Raw genomic sequence first — 13,836 nt, 5'->3', positions numbered from 1 at the left:
GCTTCCCTGGTGGCTCAGCTGGTAAATAATCCTCCTGCAATCTGGGAAACCTGGGTTCGATGCCTGGGATGGGAAGATGCCCTGGAGAAGGGAAAGGCTACCCACTCCAGTATTCTGGCCTGGAGAATTCCATGGACTGTATAAACTTTTGTTTGACTGTCCAAGTCCAGTGATTTTTCTAGGATATTCCTGGTGTTGACCAGTGTTCGTTTTTCCTCGAATAAAGTGTGCCTTTTCAATGTGTGTCTAGAGCCCACATTTTGGTGAGAAAAATGAATGGACTTTGGCTGCTCCAAAAAATATGGAAGACAGTCTGCCTGTTAACTGAATAATCACATAGAGGCAGACAGTTTGCTTTTAGCAGTGGAAGCTCTGCCATAATGGGGAAGAGAGTTACGATAGATGAGAGCTTGTTCAGCTTTCCACCTGCTTGTCTCCTTTCCTTTCATTCTTGTCAGTTGTCATTTTGTCATTTCTGCATTTTATTCTTTCACTTTTATCCTCATCTTTGTTTCTTCTTGAGTTTGTGCTTGCTGCCAGTCCTTTTATTTACATTTTCCATGATCATTTCTTGTATGTCTTCTAGTAGGTTCCTCAACAAGGCCTCATCAACAATCTTTGAATTCTTACATGGTCAAAGTCATGACTTACATGCTTGAAAATTCTTGACTCAAGATCTTTGTTTTACTTCACAGTTGTTTGTCATTTAATATTCCTGAGGAAAAATTCATTACCAGCATGGTTTTTCCCTGTATGTATAAGTAATTTGATCATTTTGTTTGACTGTCCACAGTTTTGAAGTCCAGTAATTTTTCTAGGGTACTCCCTGTGTTGATCAGTGTTAGTTTTTCCTGGAATAAGGTGTCCCTTTCAGTGTGTTCCTTGAAGTCCTGTATCTCTGGAAAGTTTTCAGGGTTTATGTGTTTAACCTTTTGTACTGTTCCATTGTTTATATTTTCTTCTTTGGAGAATTATGTATTTATTGACTTTGTCTGTTACATGTACTGTTTTTCTCCCTAATATTTTCTTATCTATAAATATTGGAATATGTATCTCATGACCTTTTTTTTAACCCATAACCACAGCACCATTATTAAACTCAAAAATTCTTTAATATTATTAAGTTCTTTAATATCATTAATATTATTAAGTTCTTTAACATCATTAGCAGATTATTGCAGTTCTCTATTGTTGTTGTACAGCTTGTTTTATCTGAACAGGATCCCATTGGTCCCCATATATACTAATTAATTGATATGTGTCTTAAGTCTCTTTTAACCTCCTCTCTCTTCCTTTTAACCTCCTCCTCTTTCTTCCTTGAAATTTATTTGTAGATGAAATTAGATCTTTTATCAGTAGAGTTCTCCACAGTCTATATTCTGCTGAGTATATGTAAATTGGTCTACAGGCTTAATTAGATTTAGATTTGGTCTTCTGACTGGAGTGCTTCATGAGTAGTGGTGACCTTTTTCTTCATTTCTGTTTTATTTGCTTTTTCTTATTTTATTCTCTGTGTCTCTTACTGTTTTTACTATGATGTCTCTTTTCTTGTTCTTTGTAGCTTTGTCTCTGCCAGTATAATCATACCTTTTCTATAATGTTTTGTAAATGAAATTACATAGTATGGAGTCTTCTGCATTAGATTTCTTTCACTTAGCATAATGCCTTGAGGTGTTTCACTAGTCTGTTTATTATTGAGTAGTATCTCCGTGATGCGTGTAGCACGATTTGTTTACCCTTTCACCAGTTGGTAGAAGTGGGGGTTATTTCCAGTTTTATCTTTCATGGCTAAAGCGCCTATGAATATTCATGTACAAGTCTTTGTGCGGAACTGTGTTTTCATTTTTTCTGGGTGAATGCCTAGCAGTGGTATTGCTGGGTCATACGGTAAGTGTGCATGTTCCAGCTTCCATTTTCTCACCAGTGCTAGCCGTTCTTGTAGATGTATAGTAGTATCTCTCTACTAACTAACAATACTGAGCATTTTTTTCATAATCTTGTTGACTAATCTTATATCTTCTTTGATGAAGTATTTTCTCAGATCATTCCTTTTTCTTTTTTAAAAAAATTGTTTGTCCTATTATCAAGTAGTAAGGTTTTTTATATTTTCTGGCTATGAGTACTTTCAGATATGCCTTGGAAATATCTTCTCCCAGTCTGTAGCTTACTTTTACTTTCTTAGTGTTTTCCAAGGAACAGGCTTTTTATTGAAACATAGTTTACTTTACAATTTTTTCCTTTTTAAGTCTTGCTTTTTGTGTTCTGTTTATCAAATCTTTGCCTGACCTTCAGTTATTAGTACAATTAAAAATTTTTTTTCTAATAGAAATGGCAATCAATAAAGCTCTTATGTTCCCCTTTATAATTCATTTTGAGATAATTTTGGTGAGATAATATGGTGTACTGTGCATATCCAGTTGTGTCCGACTCTTCACGGCCCCATGGATTGTAGCCCACCAGGCTTCTCTGTCTATGGAATTTTCCAGGCAAGAGTACTGGAGTAGGTTGCCATGCCCTCCTCCAGGGGATCTTCCCGACCCAGAATTCCTCATCTCTTGAATTGGCTTGTGGATTCTTTACCATTAGCGCCACCTGGGAAGCCCAGTATGGTGTAAAGTAAGAGTCAAAGTAAAGTCTTTTTTAGTAGTAAATCTTGAAGTCATATAGTGTAAACCCTCCAACTGTGTTCTTTTTCAAAAATTGTTTTGGGCAATTCTAGGTCTTTTTTCTGCTTGGATTTTGATGGGAGGTATAGGGAATATATAGATCAGTTTGGGGAAGAGCTGACAACAAACAATACTGAGTCTTCTAATCCATCAGCATAGCATCTCTCTCCATTATGTAGGACATCTTTAACTTCCCTCTACAGTACTTCATAATTTTTCACGTACAGATCTTATACATCTTTTGTTGTATTTAAGTGTTTCATAGTTTTGATGTTACAGTAAGTAGCATGTTTTAACTTTTGGTTGCTGCTGCTGCTGCTAAGTCACTTCAGTTGTGTCCGACTCTGTGTGACCCCAGAGACGGCAGCCCACCAGGCTCCCCCGTCCCTGGGATTCTCCAGGCAAGAACACTGGAGTGGGTTGCCATTTCCTTCTCCAATGCATGAAAGTGAAAAGTGAAAGTGAAGTCGCTCAGTCGTGTCCGACTCCTAGCGACCCCATGGACTGCAGGAGTGGGGTGCCATTGCCTTTGGTTGCTAGTATGTAGAAATACAGTTGATTTTTGTATATTGAACTTGTATCTTGCAACTTCAATAAACTTACTTATCAGAACTGTAGCCTTTTTTTAAGATTCTCTATGGTGTTCCACATAGATGAATCATGAGAGCAAGATCAAAAGGGCAGAATAGTTTTTGACCCATAAATGTTAATACCAGAATGATTTGATGTGTCTACTCAAAATCATTTATTACATTTGGGACTCTAAAGTATAGTTTATCTAGGAAAAGGAAAATGTTTCTCCTGCTGTTCTGAAATTGATACTGCCTAAAAAACTCTAGTTATGTTATATTATAATCTCATCTTTCTTCCTGAGGCTAATTAGAGCATAAATTCAATGTAAATTTATATCATTAAGTTGTTCATTTGTTATACCCGTGGCCCAACTTTTCTCTTTCAGTTTGGGGAAGTCATACATTTTTGTTTTTATGTGACTTCAAACTCAGACTTTTCCTAGCTCTTTACTATTATATTATTACCGTGCAAGCTTCTGTGAGAAGTCTAACTGTGGTGGATACTCATTGCCTGCCTTAGGCTAAGAAAGTGGCCAGGTTTGAGTCTATAGCATGTCTTTTGTCCTTTGGAATATTGTTTTGAATGTTTAAGCCGTTCAATTCTGCTTTACTTAGAGTGGCTTTTTCCCAATGATTGTATCCTATGTAAGTAAACAAAGAAAAAAGAAAGTGAGTTACTGTAAATCATCCTCTGGGCTGACTGGGCAGGTTGTCAAGCTAGTGAAATAGCGTAATGTACTTTGCAGGGTGGGTATTTTCCCAAGGATTATCTAAAGACAGATGTATAAAAAAGATGTTTATCAAACCTGCCCCTCTAGTGACATGATAAACGTAAGAAAACTTTAGAATCAGGGCATTAGCTAACCAGTTCTCTGCTGCTGAATGTTTTCTCCTTCCTCTGATCTATTTCATGGAAAACAGATGCTGTGTGGTAACCAGTGTTCACAGCAAATTAGAATTGGGCACCTTAGCTCCTGCTGTTCCTTCCATTTAATTTTGTTAAAAATTATGTTTCCTTGTATAAAAAGCCATTGAAACCTAAAGATGTGTCTAAACCCTGCCTCCTAATTAACCTCTAGGATTTCTTCACCCTCTCTTCTAGCTTTGGTGTCATCCCTAGCACTCCTCTGGCCATCCATACACCACTGATGCCAAACCAGAGCATTGATGTCTCCCTGCCCCTCAACACCTTGGGCCCTGTCATGAAGATGGAGCCTCTGAACAACCTGCAGGTTAGACTTTTCCTTCACTCTGAGTGTACAGGTTGATTTCTTGCCAATTTTATTTTTATATGTAAAGCAAGTCCTCTCAGATTTAGTCATGGAATAGGGTTTGAAATGACTCTGTGGAGAAGACTTATTTTTCGTTAAAATACACACACACAAAAGTCATACATTGACACAGAAAGTTGCTAATTTTTTTTAACTCAACAAACAAAAACTTTTCAAGGTGTTATTTACAAACTTTTTTCTTAAGACTTTCATAAAAGGGAATTTGAATGTTGTAAGAGTAGATTTCCCAGAGAAGGCAGTGGCACCCCACTCCAGTACCCTTGCCTGGAAAATCCTATGGACGGAGGAGCCTGGTAGGCTGCAGTCCGTGGGGTCACTAAGAGTCAGACACGACTGAGCGACTTCACTTTCACTCTTCACTTTCATGCATTGGAGAAGGAAATGGCAACCCATTCCAGTGTTCTTGCCTGAAGAATCCCAGGGACGGGGGAGCCTAGTGGGCTACCATCTATGGTGTTGCACAGAGTTGGACACGACTGAAGCAGCTTAACAGTTGCAGCAGCAAGAGTAGATTTCAGGAGAGCTATGTGGAGGTCATCTTTGAACACACTGCCATAAATAGTTGAGTTATCTGTATAATATGCATGTGGTAAGTGTAACATCAACTTAGAGGAGCTTAGAACTTTATCATGTCTATAAGAGCCTCTCTATCTTGAAAATACTGAATTTTTAGAATGCTTAAGTCCTAGCTTAGAGTTTGATTTCATTTGCATCACTTTGAATTTCTGTTTGAAATAAGCCTTCTGGGGTTTAAGCAACGTGAAGGTAGAGTAGTAAGCATGTGAATTGAAGCCACAGCAACCTGAAGGGATAAAATACAGATACAAGCCTGGAAGTTGAGGGTTTTAATGTTCACAAGGACAGAAGAGACCACCTTGGGCCGACCTGAGATGGGGAACTGTAACTGAGCTTTGCATAAAGCTGACTCCCTGGAAGGGCAAGCCCCTCAGTGAAAGGGGAACTAGAAACACATTTCCACAGAGGCCAGTGATGGGAGGAAGTTCTCTCTGACCAGGGTTCTGGTGGCTTCTTGTGAAAAATCCAGAGCCTGATTTATACTGCATAGGTACAGAATTCTCCAAACCAGTAAATGAGTGTAAAGTTGGACCAGAACTGATAGAGCCTGGGATGCGTGGCAGAAGCAAATGCAAAAATGGCCCTTTTGCAACAATTTTGAACTTCAAGGCCATCAGGACTCCCATCTGAAAAGAAAATCTCTACTGAAAGTGAGCTCACAATTTAACAAAGAAAGAAAAAGGGAATGATGTACTGTGACTGACAAAAGACTCAACTAAGAGGATTGGGCATCTCCTTCTACCAAGAACTTGAGGGAATAGTCTGAATGAGACTATAAAACACGCTTTAAATGACCAACAAAAAATAACAACCTTCCACTTTTCAAGTAGGATCCCATTGCTCGGTGTCTTGGAAATACCAGTGTGGGATCCTAGTACTCATGGTGAGACAGCAACAGTAAAATTACTAAGAGTTGAAACTAATGTTCTCCACAATGGGAGAACAGTACCAGCACACCAGGCCTGCTTGCCAGTTGACTGATTACCTTGCTGCCTCAGTAGTTGACTGCTTCTTTTTCAGCAAAGAGTTTGATGATAAAGAGTGACAATGAGTGAGTCACAATATAACTTGGCTCAGTCTAGGAGAGCAGAACAAGGATTACTGTGCAGAAGGAATTGGCTATGCTGCTATGATGAGACTAATGTGTTGAGGGGCTTTTCCAACATAGAATCCTAAAGTAAGTAAGTAACCCAAATTTACATCTGCTCTCTTTTCATGGAAATCTAACCTCCTGTTGGCTCACAGAGCCTCAAGCCAAATATTTGAGGTCAGTCAGCATGGGTGCGAGAATGCTTTACTGTAGCAGTAGGAAAAGGAATTTGGGTCACAGAAATCAGGGCAAATTTCCTCCTCCTAAAACCAAAAGGGAACTGTGAATAAATGTCAGTTTACTTCCCTATTTGCATTTCCACTTCACATTCAGTAAAATGAACACCCCAGATGGGAACCCTCACTTGAGTTGATCTTTTTGTTTGGCTACATGGCATGTGGGATCTTGGTTCCCCAACTGAGGATTGAACTGGTGTCTCTTACACTGGAAGCCCAGAGTCTTAACTACTAGACCACCAGGGAAGTCCCAGGAACCCTCATAAAAGAGGTTGAATCTTAGTCCAAATCCTTCTCTCGCATTAGAACTAGCAAGTTTTTCATTTTCACAAACCTGACATTAAAAAAAACTTGTGATTTTTCCATCTAAGCAGAATGTAATGAAGCAGTTCAACTTCTCTAGAGAAAACAAATTTTTCCATCTGTAGTCAACTACTGATTCTCCATGCTTTCCCATGGATTCTTTCCTTTTAAGGATGTCATAATTATGGCTATTTTCTCATTTAATTGGCATTGCCCAATAGAGAAGATAAGCAAAAACTTGAAAACAGATGAAGTTTTTCCCCCTGAGAGCAGCTCTATTTAATGTCTGCTAGTGGAAGTTGAAACTAATGATTAACTGAAGATGGTGGGTTACCTTAGTTTTCAGCTTCTATTCTGCTCTTGTCCCAATATGAATAAAGAGTCAGATCTTAACTTCAATAGGCTTTGACCATAAAGATCCAGATAAAGCCAGGTAAAGATTGATTGACATTTAAACATTATAAATATATATGTTTAAATTCAAGAGCTCATGCAGGAAAAATTAGTGCTTTTCTAGTACTGCAGACCATAAAATTAGAAAAGAAAAAAAGAGTTTTAGGAAATGAAATTTGGGAAGCAGTGCGAGTTTTAGCTGTTTTGGCTAATTTGATATCTATATATAGGACAGACAAATCAGACTAGCCTCCAGAACTATAATGTAGCATTTAGTACAAAAACTTTTCATTAAAAATATCATCAAACTGCTTACTGACCTATGGTCTTTTTGAACCATTATTGAAAAAAAGACACTGTTCTCTCTTAAAATGTAAAATAGATTATACCTTAGAAAGAGCATTAAATACCTAGTAGAAATTTGAACCTAGAAAATCTACTGTACTAATAATGTTGGTTATCAAAAGCCTTTGTGAATCCAACTTATAAATATTACACAAAGCAAACTTTAGCTTGCTGCACCGGGAGCTTCTCTTGAGTTTAGCATACTGCTGCTGCTAAGTCACTTCAGTCGTGTCCGACTCTGTGCGATCCCATAGACGGCAGCCCACCAGGCTCCTCCATCCCTGGGATTCTCCAGGCAAGAACACTGGAGTGGGTTGCCATTTCCTTCTCCAATGCATGAAAGTGAAAAGTGAAAGTGAAGTCGCTCAGTCGTGTCTGACCCTCAGCGACCCCATGGACTGCAGCCTTCCAGGCTCCTCCATCCATAGGATTTTCCAGGCAAGAGTACTGGAGTGGGATGCCATTGCCTTCTCCGATAAATATTACACAAAGCAAAGTTTGGCTTGCCCCACCGGGAGCTTCTCCTGAGTTTAGCATACTATATTCCTTTAAAAAAAGAGAATTGATGCCCTGTATTTAAATAAAACAAAAACCTTAACAAATGTCTAAATGAATTTTGTCTAAAAGAGCTTTCTCTGACTTTGATATCTTTTTCACTTCATCTGTTTCATCTGTGTTACTTGCTTAGAAACATTTTCCCAGTATACTCCTTCAAACTTGACACCTGGCAAGTGACTGCTTCTTCAAGTCAGTGTCTTCAAAAGTACAATAGAATTGTGACATAACATGTTCATCCCAGTCTTTGTATGGATGCTGTGGAGTTCTCAAATTTGCTTGGCCTCCTTTTTCACCAAGCTGTGAACTTCCGTGAGAACGTTGGTAGGTCTGTGAATATACAGTTCAGAGTTAACTAGTTCTAGAGTTAGCTAAGAAAAACCAAGTTCCCAGCCTTCTCTTCCAACTTATGGCCATTGCTGCTATTGCTAAGTCGCTTCAGTGGTGTCCAACTCTGTGTGACCCCATGGACTGTAGCCTACCAGGTTCCTCCGTCCGTGGGATTTTCCAGGCAGGAGTACTGGAGTGGGGTGCCATTGCCTTCTTATGGCCATTATCTGTGTACATATTCCCAATCCTCGTATTTTCCTGATTAGAACTGTCTTAGGATTTCCTTTAATTAGTATTCATTGTTCATGTTACTGTGATTATATATACTCCTCAGAGCCGAACTATATAGTGTGATTATTTTTCTTCATAAAACTTCTTATAAGTAATTAGATATTTACCCATTAAGACTTGTCTCTATTTGTTTGCTTAATTTTTTGTGTTAACTGTCATTCATTCCCAAATTCCAGTGAGATCAAACTCTTCAAAATAGTCCTACCAATTTCACTCTTAAAGTCTCCTTTGGGAGCCGTTTGACTGCTTTAATCTGGAACGATTTTCTTCCACACCTGAAACTGTCATCCTGTGAACTCTCTTCACCATAGCCCCGAGGATTTATTCTCTTCATCTGTCTTGTATGTTGGGTCTCCTCTTGTATTTTTCCTTCCTTGATTTACTCCTTTATTTTGATGAAGAACATACTCCAGTAGCTTCCTAAAAATAGGTGTTCAGTTCAGTTCAGTTCAGCTGTGCAGTTGTGTCCGACTCTTTGCGACCCCATGGGACTGCAGCACGCCAGGCCTCCTTGTCCATCACCAGCGTGTCATTGATGCCATCCAACTATCTCATCCTTTGTGGTCCCCTTGTCCTCCCGCCTTCAATCTTTCCCAGCATTGAGGTCTTTTCAAGGAGTCAGTTCTTCACATCAGGTGGCGAAAGTATTGGATAGGTGTGTAGAGTAAAATTTTAAACAGGTAGCAACTTTACATGTTTTAGAATGTTTTTTTCTTCACACTTATATGATGGTTTCTGTATATCTTTCTAGATGAGAAATAGTTTTCCTCCTAGTCTGAAGTCATTCTGATTCTTGATCCTTTTCTGTGCCGTGTTCTCTCTGAATGAAAGCTTGTACAATCCTTTGCCTTTCCCTCTTCTGAAATTTCCCAGTGATATGCCTTGGTTTGTATCTTTTTTCACCCACTGCACTAGGTCCTTATTGCGCTTTTTCAGTGTGGAAACTTGTATCCTTCAGTTCTGGGAACTTTTCTTTTTTATAGATCTCCTTTCACTTTCTTTGTCTCTCTTATTGGAAGTCTTGCTCTTAGAATGTTGACCTTCCTGGACCAATCTTCTGCTTTTTGTCCTATTTTCCATCTCCTGCTCTTTTTTTTTTTTTTTTTGCCATAACCACGTGACATGCAGGCTCTTAGTTCCCTGAGCAGGGATTGAACCTACACCCCCTGCAGTGGCTGTGCAGTCTTAACCACTGGACCACCAGGGAAGTCCTTCTTTTTGCTCTATTTTCTAAAAACTTTTTATGAAAAAATTTTAACTCTCCGAAAGTAAGCAATCATGTAATGAGTCCCTGTGTGCTCATCCCTCAGCTTCAATAATTAATCAATCCAATGTTAGTAGCATTTCATCTTTGCTCCCTGAGCATATTCCTGCCCCATATTATTTTGAAGCAAATGTTAGACATATCATTTCCTCTGTAAATATTTCAGTGTATATATTTAAAACGGTTTCTTTTTAAAAACATAACCACAGCAACTATTGTGCACATTAAAGATTAATAAGAGTTTCTTAAACATCAGATATCTGGTCAGTGCCCAAGTTTCTGATTATCTATGTGTCTTAAACTTTTGTTTTTATTTATTTATTATTATTTGTTTGAATCAGTAAAGTGCACATGTTAATGATGAGTTGATATCTCATAAGGCTCCCTAACTACCCTGTTCAATAAAATAAACCCTTAGCCACATGCAGCTATCTAAATGGAAATTAATTAAAATCAAGTAAAATAAAAAGTTTATTTCCTCAGTTGCATTAGCCACATTCAAATGTTCACATGGCTGGTGGTTACTGAAGTGGTCAATGCAGAAGTGGAACATTTCTGTCATTATGGGAGGTTCTGTTGGGCAGTGCTGATCTATGGGCTTCTTCATTTTTATGTTTGGTTTTCAGTGGCTTGACTGTTATGTACCTTGGTATTTTCATTACATTTATCTGGCTACAGGTTCACTGAACTTGGATCTGTAAATTGATAGCTTCTCCCAAATTTAGGAAGGTGGTTTGCTTTTTTTTAAATTATTTCTTCAGTTTTTTTTCAGTCCCAGTGTCTCACTTCCCTTCCTTCAGAATTCCACTTCTAAGGTGGTACAAGTGGTAAAGAATCTACCTGCCTGTGCAGGAGTAGTAGAGATGTGGGTTTGATCCCTGGGTCAGAGGATCCCCTGGAGAAGGAAAATGGCAACCCACTCCAGTATTTTCTTGCCTGAAAAATTCCATGGACCAAGGAGTTTGACAGGCTGCAGTCCATGGGGTTGCAAAGAGTCAGACGCGACTGAGTATACACACGCCACTGTCACATGTAACTACTTGATTGTCCCCTCAGATTGTCCCCTCAACCCCTAAGGCTGGTTTTCAGTTGTTTTTGTTTTTTCTTTCTGTTCTTCAGAATGGGTAATTCCTGTTGATCTGTCTTCAAGTATACAGACTCTTTTCTTTTATAGGCTGCAACATTCTGGTATATCTGTCCAGTATAACTTTCATTTCACATACCGTCCTTTTCAATTCTAGGATTTCCATTTGGTGGAATTTGCTGGAATTCCGCCTCTGTTCACTCAGGAATACAACTGGAGAACCATGTTTCACAGCCTTCTCTTCTTCTATTCCACTTCTACCCTTTGGCCATCCCTTGGGCATGAGGATATGTTTACTGACCCTCAGAAAAAGTGACCAGTAGAAGTATCTCAGACAGGACCTGGAAACAGTGTTAGGGCTTTTTAGCTAGGAAATTCTGTGTTTTCTACCTGGGCATGTCTCTATGGCCCTCTAAACCGTAAGATCCAGGGTAGGACCTCCACCCACCCATCACGAACGCATCTCGAATCCTCTGTCAGTACTTTCATGTCTGTCTTTTGGGAGCTGGCTTAATTCTTCCAAAAATTAATCCTTGACTCGCCTGTTTAGAATTTAAAGGCTTTCTACCAGCCTCCTGGGAGCTAAACTGGGAAGGAGGACTGGAGAGTCTCAGCACTCAGTATGCATAAATTCCCTTATCCCACCACCCTCAGCCATGTCTAGCATTCCCTTCAAAGTACTATCTATCTTATCTCCTCTGAAAGAATCAGTCTTTAAGTTTTATTGAGGGGCTGAGGTAGCTCAGGGTGGTATGGGGATCTCGGACTCAGTTTCTTCATCCTCTTTTTTTAACGGTCCCTTCATCATTTCCCCTCCATACAATTCCAGACGTGCTACCAGTCCTAAGACTTTGAGAATTGTGCAGTGTTATTGCTAACAGCATTTGTTTTACAGTGCCAAGATTTTGTTGCTGCTGTGTTTTTTTCATTACCATCTTTGTGAACTTATACCCTTAATTCTTTTTTCCTTTTAATTATGGCTGAATTCTTCCAGGAGAAAGAAAATTTAAATGTGATTTGAAGTCTACTATCTTTACCTAAAAGTCTCATGACACCTTCATAAAAATCCTTCTTTCCTTCCTTCTGTACTTCTTTGTGGTTAGAGGTTAACCTGTAGATAAATAATTGATCCTTTAGTGTATATGGTTTTTTATTATGTATCTTTGTATCCTCTTTAAACCCCACTTAAGTTTTGTTTAATAAGAGGATGGATATTAATTACAGAAAAAAGAAATAATGTCTCAGTTTTTTCTTTGAATGTCCCTTCTAAAACAAGGCAGTATTCATCAACCCTGTTCATTTAACCTTTGAATGATTAGGGCAAGAAGTGCTAAGGATGCTAGCTGCAAAGGACACAATCTTATAACCCCATTTATTCATGTCTTTAAGATCTTTGTTCACCAAAAGGGTTTTTTTTTTTTGGAGGGGTGGGGGTTGTGTTGTTATGTTTTTTGGCAGTGTATGGCCCTGAGAAAATTCTGTCCCTTGCTACTCCCACATTGCAGTTCCAGCCTATGAGACAATCAGTTGCAGATGGTGCCTGTCCCTGATATTTCATGTCTTACATATGTCCGTTCACACTCAGAAGGCCTACAGCTGTAGCTATTGTACCAGAAAAACCGGTAAATGCTTCCAAACGGAAGACCTTTTAAGCAGCTTCCATCAAAGGAAGCAAACCAGCTTGGCATTTACTGACTTTTCTTGACTGTTGTGCAAGCCAAACAAGTTCAGTATTAAAGCCTCCTTTGGTCTTCCAGGATCCACAGCTGAGGATTGTGCACTCTGGTTGCTTTTATGGGACCACACGCTGCTTGAACAGACATTGAGTCCTTGAAGTGGTGGATCTTAGGAAAACTATAAGAGATTCCCAGGTCACAGATAGATCCAGAGCTGAAAATAACCCCTATAGACAGGACAGAATCTGAAATATTCCATTAACAACCTGTAGGAAATGGTTATGAAAGATCTTGGTTATGAAAGATGAAAATATTTTACCACCAAAGAGAAAAGAGAAAATTGCTTGTCGTGATTGCTATTTCAATTTTGATATATTTTTCATGTCACATCAGTACTATAAATGTGTCCTTTAATCTCATCTGAGAAGTAGAGTATCTTATATACTAAATGTTCCTTTTTCACTCAGTTGGTCCTATAGAGAACCTCCTTATCCTTTATGTCAAGATAATCAAGATTCTCTAAACAACATCTTTTGTCTTTCTATAACCAGAACTCAGCTACTGGCTTCTGGTACTCCCTTCTGCGAATATGTTTGTCAGTAGCAGCTGCCCTGCTTGAATAACCACACATAAGCAGTAGATAAAAATTCTGTATCCTAATAGGCTGACATGGTCTAGCAAATTATAAATCTGGCTTCAATGGTAGGAGACAGTTGTTCCTAAAACCCAGAATTCAGTTCTTAAAACACCCAAGCTTGAGAACTAGTCATCATTAAAAAGAGCCTGTGAGATGATTACCCAAGTAATAGAAGCCCATGCTTGGCCACATGATACTAAATTTCACATAGTTCTGCAGGGTAATAGAAGTGATTTGTGGGTTTCATCTATTAAAATTTCAACCATCTTTATATCACGTTAGCAAGTCAAGAGTTGATGAAAATTGAATTAGTTTTGTATTTCTGGTTAGATAGATGATTGGAAAATAGATCTGTATGCAGTAGAGGACTTCAAATTCTGAATAAAAAGTAGGTACCTCTTTCTAGTCCTTACGTTCTCATTGTGGCACATAATTTTTACACAAAGCCTTGGGGCACATTATAGGTTGGAATTAAAGGAAACACCCTGGGATTTTCCTAAACTGGATTGAAGCCCACTTGAGAGCC

The 13,836-nt window shown here is 38.8% G+C and overlaps 1 protein-coding gene across 7 annotated transcripts in view; it reads left to right on the top strand.

Annotated features, from left to right (window-relative positions):
* Window positions 1–13,836, top strand: part of AP2B1 (adaptor related protein complex 2 subunit beta 1) — a 114,305-nt gene that overhangs the window by 74,620 nt on the left and 25,849 nt on the right. For all 7 annotated transcript variants that reach the window (XM_059877728.1, XM_059877727.1, XM_024979626.2 and 4 more), the window contains 1 exon segment: window positions 4,341–4,470. In XM_059877728.1, the coding sequence (XP_059733711.1) occupies window positions 4,341–4,470 (130 nt within the window).

This window comes from Bos taurus, chromosome 19 (assembly GCF_002263795.3).
Source record: "Bos taurus isolate L1 Dominette 01449 registration number 42190680 breed Hereford chromosome 19, ARS-UCD2.0, whole genome shotgun sequence".
NCBI classification, from domain to species: Eukaryota; Metazoa; Chordata; class Mammalia; order Artiodactyla; family Bovidae; genus Bos; species Bos taurus.
Note: the sequence above shows the minus strand (reverse complement) of the source record. Positions and strands in the feature narration are given on the sequence as shown.